The sequence below is a fragment of the Porites lutea genome, chromosome 7 (genome assembly GCF_958299795.1).
Source record: "Porites lutea chromosome 7, jaPorLute2.1, whole genome shotgun sequence".
NCBI classification, from domain to species: Eukaryota; Metazoa; Cnidaria; class Anthozoa; order Scleractinia; family Poritidae; genus Porites; species Porites lutea.
Window position 1 is genome coordinate 33195270 of NC_133207.1, and position 13109 is coordinate 33208378.

The 13109-nt window shown below is 40.4% G+C and overlaps 1 protein-coding gene and 1 pseudogene across 1 annotated transcript; one reads left to right on the top strand and one right to left on the bottom strand.

The window, feature by feature from the left end:
* Nucleotides 1-1307: 1307 nt before the first annotated feature.
* On the bottom strand, nt 1308-3740 carry LOC140944046 (galactosylceramide sulfotransferase-like). The gene is made up of 2 exons (XM_073393153.1): nt 3559-3740; nt 1308-2693 (listed from the first exon to the last, which is right to left on the bottom strand). The coding sequence occupies exons 1-2, from the start codon at nt 3681-3683 to the stop codon at nt 1580-1582; spliced, it is 1239 nt and encodes a 412-aa protein (XP_073249254.1). The 5' UTR covers nt 3684-3740; the 3' UTR covers nt 1308-1579.
* Nucleotides 3741-9993: 6253 nt separating this feature from the next.
* Nucleotides 9994-10822, top strand: LOC140943627 (uncharacterized; annotated as a pseudogene).
* The last annotated feature ends 2287 nt before the right edge of the window (nt 10823-13109 follow it).

A 13109-nucleotide genomic window follows, 5' to 3' on the forward strand; every position in this document is an offset into this window, starting at 1 on the left:
TCAAACACTTTTTACATATTTTGCATACGCTAAGGACTTTAACTTTGTTGGGAGGGTGGGGGTGGGGGAAAATCTTGTTAAGGCCGTGTTTATGAGTGTGTATCGCAGGTTAGCTGTAAATTCCATAGAAAAACACGTGAAAACGAGGAGGTGTCCCAAAACCTTTTGGCCAGGATTGTAGCTCCGGCAGGCTCAGCCGATATCGTTAGCAAATTCTACGCCCACGAGTAGAGGCGCCCGCTGCGTGGAAATTGAAAAACTGCACGTTCATGTTTGACCAATCGGTGAGACTGGTCACCGTCGCACGCTCGCGGAAAGCCCGATCATAAGTCAGCCAGACTCGGTTGCTGAATTGCTGGTATCTGCGAAGTATCAGCAACTTTTATTGACTTAATTCTTTCCACCGATGCGGAAGATGGGAGGTCAGTACAAGGGAGTAAATAGAAAAAGCCTCCATTTAGGTCATGATATCCTCGATACAAAGTTTGGCTTTCTTGGGGGTGGACTCCAACACTAAGCGGCCGTCAAATAGCAATTGCGGCTCGGGTTCGTTAAGCACAATGTTCGAAGATGATAGTTCGTTGAGCTCCACGAACTTTCCTGCCACGATCTGGCCGACCAGCTTTGCGGGAATCGATGTAAAGCCCGAAAAAACCACAAAGGGATGATGTAGAATAGGCGCCGAAATGGAGGTAAAAACACTATTTATAGCGAGGCCAGCCTAAGACGCAACTGGTGAGGCGGTGATCGCGCGGGACGATATGAGCGATGGATTCGGGAGCGCGAAAGTACGAACAAATGACGGCACAACAAAGGCAGGCCTACCTTGTGATGAAGATACCTGGGCCACGGAAGAATGCGTTGAAAATTCAGTCCCTATGGTCCACAAAACCGAAGCTTGAGATCTCAAATCCTGGCCGGGAACCCAAGCATGGCCGACGAGGAACTCTAGAGGAACCAGCTACGAGTTGCGGAGAGGTGACAGCAGGATGCGATGAAATCACCAATGCGGACGGACTATCCGTTGCGCTGGCCGCGGAAAAGGCAGCATCTTGGCTGTTACGAGTACTTCGAGTGCTTCGAGTGCTAGACATATCTTGCAATTAAAGGCCGGAATCCGCAAAGATCAGCTCAAAAATGCCAGCATGAGATGCAACTTAAGTCACGAGATAAGCAAAAGGTCCCTGCGGTCACCCCACAGATCAAGTACGCTTGAGGAGGAGACCGCTGACCGCATCGGCTTGAAATTTAATTTTGCCTAAATCACATTTAGCCACATAAATAATGACTACATCAAGATTCCGAGGCAGACTAAAAGAAAAATATTTTATTATTTGGTTAATTATTAACAAACCCCAGCCCAACCACCATTCAGAGAACACCTTTATTCAAGGGAAACTTTCCTTGGTCCCAATAGAGGCGTCACTGTACATGTAGTAAATTACCATTTGATTGGGTCATCTAAGCTGTTGGATTCCAGGGTGAGCATGCGCACTAACACCCTTGATAAAGAAGTAACGAACAAATCCTTTTCACTGACTTCACATGCTTCCTACCTATCCCAACTAATTACCATGTGTTAAGTTTCTACGGGTACGTACTGCAAATCTTTTGACACGTCCCAACTAGTAGAGTCATCAATCCTGGTCTGTTTCTCCAAATCTGATTCCAGTTCTTCTTGACGCTTTTTACCCAGCTCATATAGGTAACTGTTTTCTGTTTTAATCCAGCGATTGCACAAAAACTTAAGACTGGAATTTAAATCATTTCTAGTGGAATAACCCTTCACATCTTTCCTCCCAAAAATCCGCTGCACTGCCCCAGATCCATTCTCAAAACATATTTGCTGAAGCTTCAATCTCCTCTTACGGAAAGCAGACAGGTCTTCGTAAAACCCTGAACCTTCCATTTCTATTTTTTTCCAAAATGTTGCATTGAAATAAGTAAATAACAGAACGTCTGCCTTATTCCACCGTTTTATGTTTTCCTTTACTCTGTCACTTAGATTAGAAGCCTTTTCCTTGTCTAGTCGTTCGTTTACCTTCACGTTCAAAATATCATCTATTTCCCAACACAACAGGCGCTTCAACAATATTAATGATTCGTCAAAGTATTCCATAATCATAACCAAATCAAACTCTTTGTTTAGAAAGTTAATGTATTCAGTAACAGCTGTATAATTTTGGAAATATTTTTGGCTAAAACCCAAATCAAACATCATTGGGTTTCTTGCATGGATACCTCTTTTTACCTTACTGTAAAATGATGACGGTCTTTTTAGAAAATTTTCCAGTGAAACCACAGGATCGTCTCCTAGGCCTAAATCTTCTCCCAATTGGTAATAGTTGAAGAGAGACTCAAAATTATCCACCGGATTTCTAATAATTGTTACGTACTTGCTAATTTCTCGCGGAAAAAGCCAGTTCATGGGTTTTTTGTTAAATACAGTATGGCTGCACAAAATGTTAAGCGGTCTGTAGACAGGAAGGGTGCTAGATAAGCGGAATCTTTGTGGCCAGCCTAGATGATTTCCTCCTTGAGCAACAGACCCAAGAGCAAATGTGAGATTCCTGCTGTCTCCATATCGAAATAGGATGTTGGCGATAGTTGATCCACCAGTTTTATGTGTCTTAAGGAACATAATGTGATTGCAAGGAACACATCTTGACGTAGGATGAAGATAACTTATATTCCTGTGGAAGTAATCGATAAGAAAGAAAGTAGCTCACGGCCGTCGTTTCAGATCCGAAAATGACCTACCTTTTTAGCCCTAGGCCGAAAGAATGGGATTATGATTACAAGATTGTCTAAACCATGTGTTTGTCGTTGTGTTGTTCTTTGAATCAGGTAAGGAAGTAAACTGAGTATAGGTTATATGCAGCCTTAACAGGTCTGACTTCCGGGAGGTTCTTGAGAAACCTGTTAAGGAGCTTAAACGACGACGACGGCGACGGAAACAAGAACGTCTAAAAGGCAGTAAGTTTTTATGCAAAACTACAACGTAAAAGTACATCACACCTTTGACATCATTCTGCGACGACGACGTGAAACGTTTGCATTTTTCATTTTATGGAGGACGAAGTGCTTTAAAATGCCAGTCTAGAAAAATCGCCAACAAATTAAACAAGATGGAGTGAAAGCGATAAAGTATAAAACAGCGCGAATTCCCATTTGAAGTTACATTCTCGCTGCCTTCGCTGCCATGGTTGCTTATTATTAACAGCGGTGTTGGCGTACACGGTGATAGGACGGATCGCTGGCGGGTAACGTTAGCACTAGTCGCCTAATCTTTCGCAGTAAAATCTACTTCCTTAAGCTAGTTTAAGGGGTACAGACGGGCTAAAACCTTACGCTCATGTTGCCACTTTTAAAAATTTCTTTCGTAACAATAACCGTGAAAGAAAAAACGTCCTGCCTTCGTTGATGCATTTTTACTCTCTCAAAGAGGAATGATTGAGTAAAACCATGTAAATAATGTTTTTCTAAGCCGCTTATCAATCGTATAAAGCGAAAAGGAGTGCAAATTGAAAATTTAAAAACGTGTAAGGTTTTGCTCACCTTAGTTTAGTAGCATTCTTGTGCCACACATGTGTCCAACGCATATAGAAAAGCCACAAAGTTAAAATTGTGGATAGTGACAACAGCCAAAGATAGCCAATAAAGAATTTAATCTTTATTTGCATTTTTTTCTCTTGTTCCTGTTCTCAACCCAAGCCACACCGCTGCGAAAAATTGCAGATCTCCCTGTATGATGAATAAAAATAAAGATTACGATTCATAGAGAAGCTATCTTGCATAAAAAGTGAATTTTGATTAACCTTAAGGCAGCGTGCAAACGGACGCAACAACTCCCAACATTGTTGCGCCAACAATGTTGGGAGTTGTTGCGTGCGTCTTGGCAGTGGTGAGCAAACGGATCAACAACTCCCAACAATGTTGGGACCTGCAGTGCATCGTGGGAAGGACACAACCCATAAGTCTTTGTACACCATGCATAATAAGCGTGCGTGGCCCCAACAATGTTGGAAGAGCTGTGCAAACGGATCCAACATTGTTGCGCTACGCTTCGGCGATCACGGAACAAAAGAAATGTTGGGAGTTGTTGGCTGAAACGTTTGACGGGTTTCAAAGTTTGCGCAACAACACGTAACAGCATCCAACAACATGCAACGGGGTGTACAAACGGACACAACATGTAAAATCCAACAATGTCGGGAGTTGTTGGTCAACAATGTTTCGTTCGTTTGCACGCAGCCTAAAGATAGGGTTACAAAAGTGATACAAAGGTTTACGGTCACGCCAGGTCAGGCGTCCCCTCATATGTGCCATTTATGAATCCATTATTTGAACATTGAATCCGTTCGTCTTTGCCACAACCAGTGTCAAATAGGCCAAATACCAATTTGACTCCAGTTTCCGTTTTAAAGCGAGGCTAAGGCTATTCTCATGCAAATAAAATGGATCATTTTCACAAGAAAGATTTGCCCTCAGCCTCGTTTTGAAAGCGAGAGTTTTAGGAACTCGGATCTGCACTCCTGCATGCCTAATGACCAGCTTGAAAAATGTTTCAATGGAGAAAATAGCCTTAAATACATATGCATCAAATTCAAGAAAAATGAGATAGTAAACATTTCATAACTACCTCGCGTATGAGTCAGTCACTGCTCATTACGCATGCAGGAATGCATAGATGAATCTGAACGTGGAGGGGGGGTGGGCGGTAAGCTTGGCCTGGCTTGACTAGGCTCTGATAGATTGTGTTCACAAAAAGTAACATAATACTAGCAGTGCTCGTATATTTCTAAAATTATGCAAATAATTTATGCTAGACTTTGTAAATTACGCTCATTTAAGCAAAAATACAGACCAAATTATGCACTGAAGCACACATTACCAACTCCGCGGTGTGGCCAGTACCTTGCGGCAGCTATGGACAGCTGTTTCGTCCTTGTTAGGACTCATCAGCATGGCATAGCCAGCACGCCATAGCAAGCAAATAGGGGTCGGACAATCTGCGAGCAAGCGAGCCATGCGGAGGGGGGTGAATAGGGGTATGCAAATCCGCCGATCCGTGGTATTTTTAGGCCCGATCCGTCGATCCGACTTAATTTTTGTTCAAATCCGAATCCGTGTTACTTGAAAAATTTTTCCTGGTATAAAGAAAGTAGCGTTGTAGCATGAAAAAATGAATTACTTAATATCGTTGTTCTGTAATCGCAACAGATGCGGGACTTCATGTTTAAGAAGTTTTCGTTCAAGTTTCAAAACGTTAAGGTGATTCCCTGGTTTTGCACTTCGCATCTCTTACTGCGCATAACAAGATGGCCTCCGTAAAAAAGAGCATGTGAAGTAACAATATTAAAATGAAGTTGACCGAAGAGAAACGCTATTGCAAATTTTGCTTGCGGTTGTTTCTTGTCGAGGTAAGACTCAGTGTGGTGGGAATGTGCATAACGTAAGCAGTTCGCGTGTTGCTGAGTTCGACTTCCTCACGGAGAACCTCGATAGTGGATGTTTAATTTGTGCTTATTCACTTTGATTTTTATTTAAACGCTTTCTTTATCACATTGTGTCCTAAATGTGACATCTCGATGTAAATTCTGTGAAAACGGATTTTTTAATACTTTCTTCCACCTTTTGCTTAAATTCTATTTTGAAGCACGCCCCAGTCCTCTCTCAAAAATCAAGGAAAATGCATTTGGTGCGCACTTTCTGCAGCTCTACCGCAAAAACGAGTACGGTGAGCCCCATTTTTTATTTCATGATTTTAATAAGGACAGTGCTTCCTTTCGGTGAGAAAAAAATTGGCACAAATCTATGTTCAGTTTTTTGGCAATTTTACTAAATTGTACGGATTGAGCTATCACGTGTCGAATAGCGCGTGTCTAATTTAATTCTACTTTGGAGCGTAAAGTAAAAACAAGGGCATTAAAAGGCATTTTTCTGGTACGTAAGTGGATAAACAATACATTAAAGTCAAATTCTGTGCGATACCACATGGATCATTGAAAAAATCTTTCCTTTTTGTCTAGTTTTGGGCTGCGCGCGGCGTTTGTCAAAGGGTCCAAAATAGCCACATTTGTCAGCATTGTGACGCCAAAACGAGCACGGTGATCCCCACTTTTTATTACCTTTTTATCATCTTCTTGACTTGTTACATCAGAGTACCAAAGTTTCATCTACAATCTGTGTTAGGTTCTTTTACTAGGGAATCACCTTAAGCATTAAGGACAGAGCTTATAATGTTTCTTCCAACAATACAGATTTGACTAATCAAACAGTCTGCAAGCTTGAAAAATGAAAGTATCTGGTATTGCGTAAAAGATTTTTCAATAAATTTGCTTACTGACATCACTTTGGACATGCTTCTAGTCGAGCCACAAAATTCGGAAAAGGCAGAACTCAACTTCATGGTAATTTGCTTACCAGTAAATATTTTCCATGGTTAATCTTGAAAGTCTTGAGACCATAATCTTTTTCACTTAGCAACAGACGGGTAAAAGGGTTAGCCGCGGCAAACTGCATTTGTTTTTTGGTGCAAATACAGAGTTTCGTTTACTCGTAGTTTGTTTTGTACTCAATGATCGTCAATTTTAGCATTAAATATAAGGAGCAAAATCCAGTTTATCATTTCACCGATCAATTTGTAAATTTGATTTTTTTATAGTTCATGAGTCGCTGTCAATCCTAACATTAAATGTGAGGGCCCAAAAATCCAGTATAACAGTCCAGCGGATGTGATTACGAAAAATAACTCTCATCTTACGAAATGAATGTGGGAGGCGCTGTGGGCTAATGGTTAGTGCGCTGGACTCTGGATCGGACAGTCCGAGTTCGAACCCTGGCCGGGGCACTGCGTTGTGTTCTTGGGCAAGACACTTTACTCTCACAGTGCCTCTCTCCACCCAGGTGTATAAATGGGTACCGGCGAAATAATGCTGGGCGTAACCCTGCGATGGACTAGCATCCCATCCAGCGGGAAGTAGAAATATTCCAAGCTGCTTAATGCTACGGAAACCAGGATAAGCTCCGGCAGTATGGGCCACTTGGCAGGAAGCTTTACCTTTTACGAAATGAGTCTGTTGTTTATTCGAACTTGTCTCCCAAAGCGAGTGGAAACTCCAAACAAGAAAGGTTGATTTCCCGTCGGTAAAACAACTAATTTGACGATTTTCAAGAAGATATTTGTCTGTAAAATGGAGCTGCCGTTAGTGGGAAAACGAATTTGTATGAAAACAAAAAGTAAGACTTCTCGCTTCTCAGCGAACTGATGCCCTTCAATTGGAGTATCTTTAGTTTGTAAATCACAGAAATTTCAGAATGTCAACTTTCCTCAAATTATAGAGCATCAAACTCCCGACTTTAACCATACATTTATTGTAAATTTTGCCGTGTTTTCCCTCAACCAATATGGCGACAGAAACCGTGAAAAGGTCTATTAAGTTAACGATCAAGACAAGCAAACTAGCTGAAATAGCTTCGAAGAGCATAATTTATATCAGTTCATGTATAAACCAAATATAAAACTTACCGAACGTGCTCGCGTAGCCGTGTTCACCACACTTCCTCAATGACTGGAATCGACGCAGCATCGAAACTTATTTTTTTCAATAAAGTAATCGCCTTTGGCACCTTCGTGGTAAAAGGCTACACACTCGATAGTTCTAGTTCCACTTTGCAATTTAGACAATTTACACGAACGCATTCACAGATCTTGTCAGGTCACTTAGCATTACCGCCATTACCTGAACCATGTGTCACCATGCAGGAACCATGCACAAGGTTGCCAGAATACATGTATATGCGTCGGGTCACGAGAAAGTCTCTTCCGGAAACCTCGGAAGTGGAACGTTAGCCGACAAAACACCAGCACATTAACCAAGGCCGACCGAAAATTGATGATCCGATCCACAATCCGAACTTCTAGACTGACAGAATCCGGAAACCGGTCCAAAACTTTCAGCTGACCCGCGATCCACGGTATTTTTCAAATCCGCGAATCCGCTCGATTTATCGCCGAAATCCACAATCCGTGAGCTTTTTAAGGTCAAATCCGCCGATCCGCGAACCTATTCACCCCCCTCCATGCGATTCATGAGAAAAATAAAGTTTTATAGATTGCAATTACATGAAAATGTTTACTGTTTACTTTCCTATGGGTATGTGAGGTTGCTGGAATATTTGCAGAATTATGCATTCTTGGTCGACTTTCACTACTTCCAAAACGACTTCTTAAAAACAATCTTAGGCCCCGTTCATACTGAGATGGCTTAAAATGAGATCGATCTAAACCGGTTCTGAGGACCTGTTCACACTGGCGCCTTCTAATAAGACAAATTATTCCTACCTAGGGAGGACTAAGCAGAACACTTGTTTCTTTTAGCGAAGACAACTGTCATCCTTCGTTAGATTCAATCAGTGAAAGGTTCCGGCAATTCTACTTTTTTACAAAAAGATCAACTCTGCTACTTGAAAAGAGCAGAAAAATTAACTTTCTGCATTCATTTTTCATAGAACAACATGCAAAATTGTTACCTTTTTTGTTAATGATACTCGATCAGGTGAAAAGTTAAAAAAAGGCGGGTATTTTAAGCTTTCGAGTGAAAATATTTTGACGTCATTATTGTCCTCTTTTCATCCATTTCTCACTTTACCAAACGATGATTTAAAGCGCGAAAAAGGTACCTTTTTGTCGCTTTCAAGCGATCTCATGAAAGGCGCAAAAAGGTACCTTTTTTGCAGTTGGAAGTGATGTTGTTAAAAGTGCGAAAAAGTACCTTTTTAAAAATATAAAATAGTGTTTTCAAGCTTTTGGGAAGCCATTCAAAATCCTACTGATTGACATATGTCATCCGTTTGCACCTCAGTGAGCTTATTAAATTAGAGACTTCAGTCTTGGGGTTATTTTTGTTTGCTATGATATAAATTATATAAATAATTTAACTTCAGGTGCTTTTTGAAAGAAAAAATGGAGCATTAAGGTAAAGCATTTTAGCGAGGAAACAAAAAAGCATTGAGATGCACAAGAGACTGGCCCGGCTTCTCTTCAGGTTATTTATAACTGACACCTGTCATTCATTGGTAACCACTGAACCAGCAACAATGCTTCCATCTTCACTCCGACACTGATGAAGATGGCTCACACCCATGCCAAAATCAAGCAAGGGGGATAGATTTTAAAACTGCGACCTGACACTGTACGTGTTACAGTGTCACATAGCTCAGCAATTGGTTTCAAACCTGGCCAATAAACAGGGAATATTTATCTCTTGACTACTGGATTAGTCAATTCAGACAAAAAATTCCTAAAAATGACACCAAACAGTTGACATCTGTCAATCAGTGGGATTCTAAATGGCTTCCAATGGCTTGAAAACACTATTAAAGGTACTTTTTTCGCGCTTTTGAGAACATCATTTCCAACTGCCAAAAAAGGACCTTTTTCGCGCTTTTGACAATATCGCTTCCAGCTGCAAAAAAGGTACCTTTTTGTGCCTTTCATGAGATCGCTTGGAACCGAAAAAAAGGTACCTTTTTTGCGGTTTAAAACATCGTTTGGTAAAGTGAGAAATGGATGAAGAGCGGACAATATTGACGTCAAAATATCATTCACTCGAAAGCTGAAAATACCTGACTTCTTTTTCCCAAAAAGGTACCTTTTCTTAACTTTTAATCTAAACGACAATCATGGACAAAAAAGGTGACAATTTTGCATTTTGTTCTACGAAAACGAATGCAGAAACTTAGTTTCAGTTTCATTTTTTGTGGACAAACTACTTCAGCCCATCGCACAAAAACAGAAATCGTATCTAAAAGATACAACGGATTTCGTAAACTTCATAGAAAAGACAAAGGTCTCTCAAGATACTATCTTAGTATCAATGGATGTAACAAGCTTGTACACAAATATACCACAGGAAGAGGGGATCACGACAGTATGCAGAGCATACGAGGCATTCCACAACAATAACCCTCCTATACCGTCACACTACCTCAAAGAAATGCTTCAACTTATCCTTCAGGAAAATTCATTCCAATTTATTGGAAACAATTATCTTCAGACCCATGGCACTGCAATGGGTACAAAAATGGCCGTTGCATTTGCAAACATTTTTATGGCCGATATTGAGACAAAAATGATAAGTCAAAGCAAAACAAAACCAATAGAATGGAAACGTTTTATTGATTACATTTTCTCACTATGGGACAGTGACAAAAAGGAAATTAACCTGTTCATTGAACAAGCTAACAACTTCCATCCTACAATTAAATTTACGGCGGAAATTTCAGATAACGAGACAACCTTTAATTCTCGACACAATTATTTTTAAAGGAGAACGTTTCAGAAATGAATCGATCCTTGACATCCGTACGCACTACAAGCCTACTGAAACCTTTCAGTATACACATTTTACCTCGAGCCATCCACTGGGTGTGAAAAGAGGTTTTATTAAAGGCGAAGCACTCAGACTACTGAAAACAAACTCTTCTGAAACAACGTTCGATGAAAGTATCTCGAATTTTAAAATCGCGCCTCATTGCGCGCGGATACCCCCACGAGATGATACAGACAACGTTATCAGAAGTTAACTTCGCTAAAAGACAGTCGGCTCTACAACAACAGAAAAAAACTCGCAAACAAATCTTGCCTTTTGTCACAACATACCACCCATCGGTGCGTAACCTTAAAAATATATTGATGCAAAACTGGAACTTAATACAAAATCAGCCCTTGCTGAAAAGCATATTTAAAGATGCGCCAATTATATCCCACAAGAGAGGACAATCTCTTAAAGACATGCTCGTTAGGGCAAAAATATAAGGCAGCGTTCATAACAATGACCACAACATAACGCAGTGAGTCGTGCAGGCCTGTCATTGATTATTATCACAGCTTCGACTCAGAAATTGAATAATTTGTCATAATTTATGCGTCGTACTCTTTTTGGTACGGTACTCTATTCGGCACTTTACAGCCCCCTGTCCTTTCTCGAATCGTCTTGCAGTAAACGGTGCATTGGCTGCGAACTAGTTTAAGACACTCAGTAATTAATTTAGAAAGCCTAGTCGTTGTGCATGAGCTTGAACCTGAAATAAATCTTGCCCTATATGGTGTCTTGTGAAGTTTAGAAATCCAATATATCTGTGCCAAGTTTTTTTCCCTTTGTTGCAGTTTGATGTCAAATACATCCTCCAATGTTGTGGCGTGGGTCTGTATTATTTCATCCACTGTACGATCCTGAGTTACATATGTAGAATTAAGATTCCTACCCGAGTTTATGCCAAGCTCCTCCATTAGAGTATGTATATAATAGTAATTGCAAACAAAAATGATGTTGTTGCCGGCTTTATCCGCAGGAACCAGTACGTATTTACTTTGAAGTTCTGTCAAGTACGCCTTGATATGCGGGTCTTCTAAGATTCTATGACAAGGAAGAAAACTTCGATGTTGCAAACTGTTTATCCTGTTGCTGATGATAAGTTTTACTGTTTCCGACTATTCCTCCAGAGCTGACACGTGAAATCCCTTTCGTTTACTCCAATTCTTGACGTAATCATCTACCGCCTTCGTCAATATCTTGTTGTTAAGGTGCCAATCGATATTATTCTGCTCCCTGTACTTTGGACCTTTTTTCTAGTAGACGTCTTTCTTAGATCCCCGGTAATTACATGAACATGAGGCTCATAACGAAAAGTTGGAGACTGGCAGACGCACGACGAAGACGCATTACGATAATCATAGAAATTAATATTACGAAGGGCTTGATTATAATTGAAAACACTCCTAGAAATATTATTAGTATTATTACTTATAACTCACCAGTGGTGGATCCTCTTCCTGAAAATAAATTGGTGTTTTTTTTTTTATTTAACTAGTTTGTTATGTAAAATGTTAGTCAGCTTAACTTCGGCTCGGTCTGGGCAGGTGTCAACTGGAAGAAAGGGCCTATTGTTTGAACGTTAATTGGCAAATTCAGGTGGGTACAATGGGCCATTTCTTGATACGGCAACAACAAAACATAATTATATCTTGTTCATTAAAAATGTATATCGAAACTTTTAAATATCCCAACTTTGGCATCCAATATATAGAAAAATATCGCTCTCAGTCCAGCAAGCAAGGCCTCAAGAACTTAGAAAGAACACGCAACTGAAGATTCTTACGTAATACATATCACCGGGAGCCCATCAAATGGAGCCTCCATCTACCATACAAGCCCTTGGAGTCAACCTTTTCCCGAGCAGATTTATAATTAGAACGGTTCCCAGGGGAGACTTCGCGCGTAGACGGTGGGAAGAGCCAATCACAACGACGAAATGACACTGCTATTGTACTTCATCAAACAGCAGGAAATTCGGTGTTGACAGGCCAAACACAATCATAAGCTAGTGAAACGTGACTCTAGCGTTTTAATCCCTCAGAGATTTTCTTTTTTTTCTTTCTAGCGGGTAGATTATACTGTGGAGAGTTTTAAACTCTGACTATGTTAATCTTAATTTTGGTTGCTAGTCTCACATTGAGAGGCCATGAAGCTACCTGCAGTCTGTAAATTTTTTTTTTTTTTTTTTTTTTTTTTTTAATAGGCCGACCTTTTCAGCCTGTTTATTTATTGTTCTAAGATTCACAATTGCAATCTAAACTAGGGGTTACAATAACAAGAGTGAAAGTTTTTTATGCGTTTAAGTCAAATCCGCTTGTAAATATAGTTGAAGTCAGCTCCAGGTAATCGTTCAAAGTCAATCCGGTTTCGAGTAATTCCATTGTCAAATCCAAGTATTCAGCGTGTTCCAAAAGTTAAATCTTGTGCAAACGGTTTACTTCAAGTGTTCAGCTAGTTTCCAGAGGTTAAGTCGGTTGAAACTGGTTTCCGTAGGTTAGCTGCTAATTCGTGGGCAGAGTTGCACTGAATTCAAAGGTTCCACATGTGGTTAAGCTGGTTTTCAAAGTTTAAACTGGTTTCCATAAAGTTTAAGCTGGTTGCTAAGCTGGTTGCTAGGGTGATCTTTGTTCCGGATCCAAAAGTCCATTCCAAGATGGCGACGTAATGCCTATCGCAGTTCGCGTGGGTTTACAGTGTTCCAAAGGAATATTTTCCGCGATTTTACCT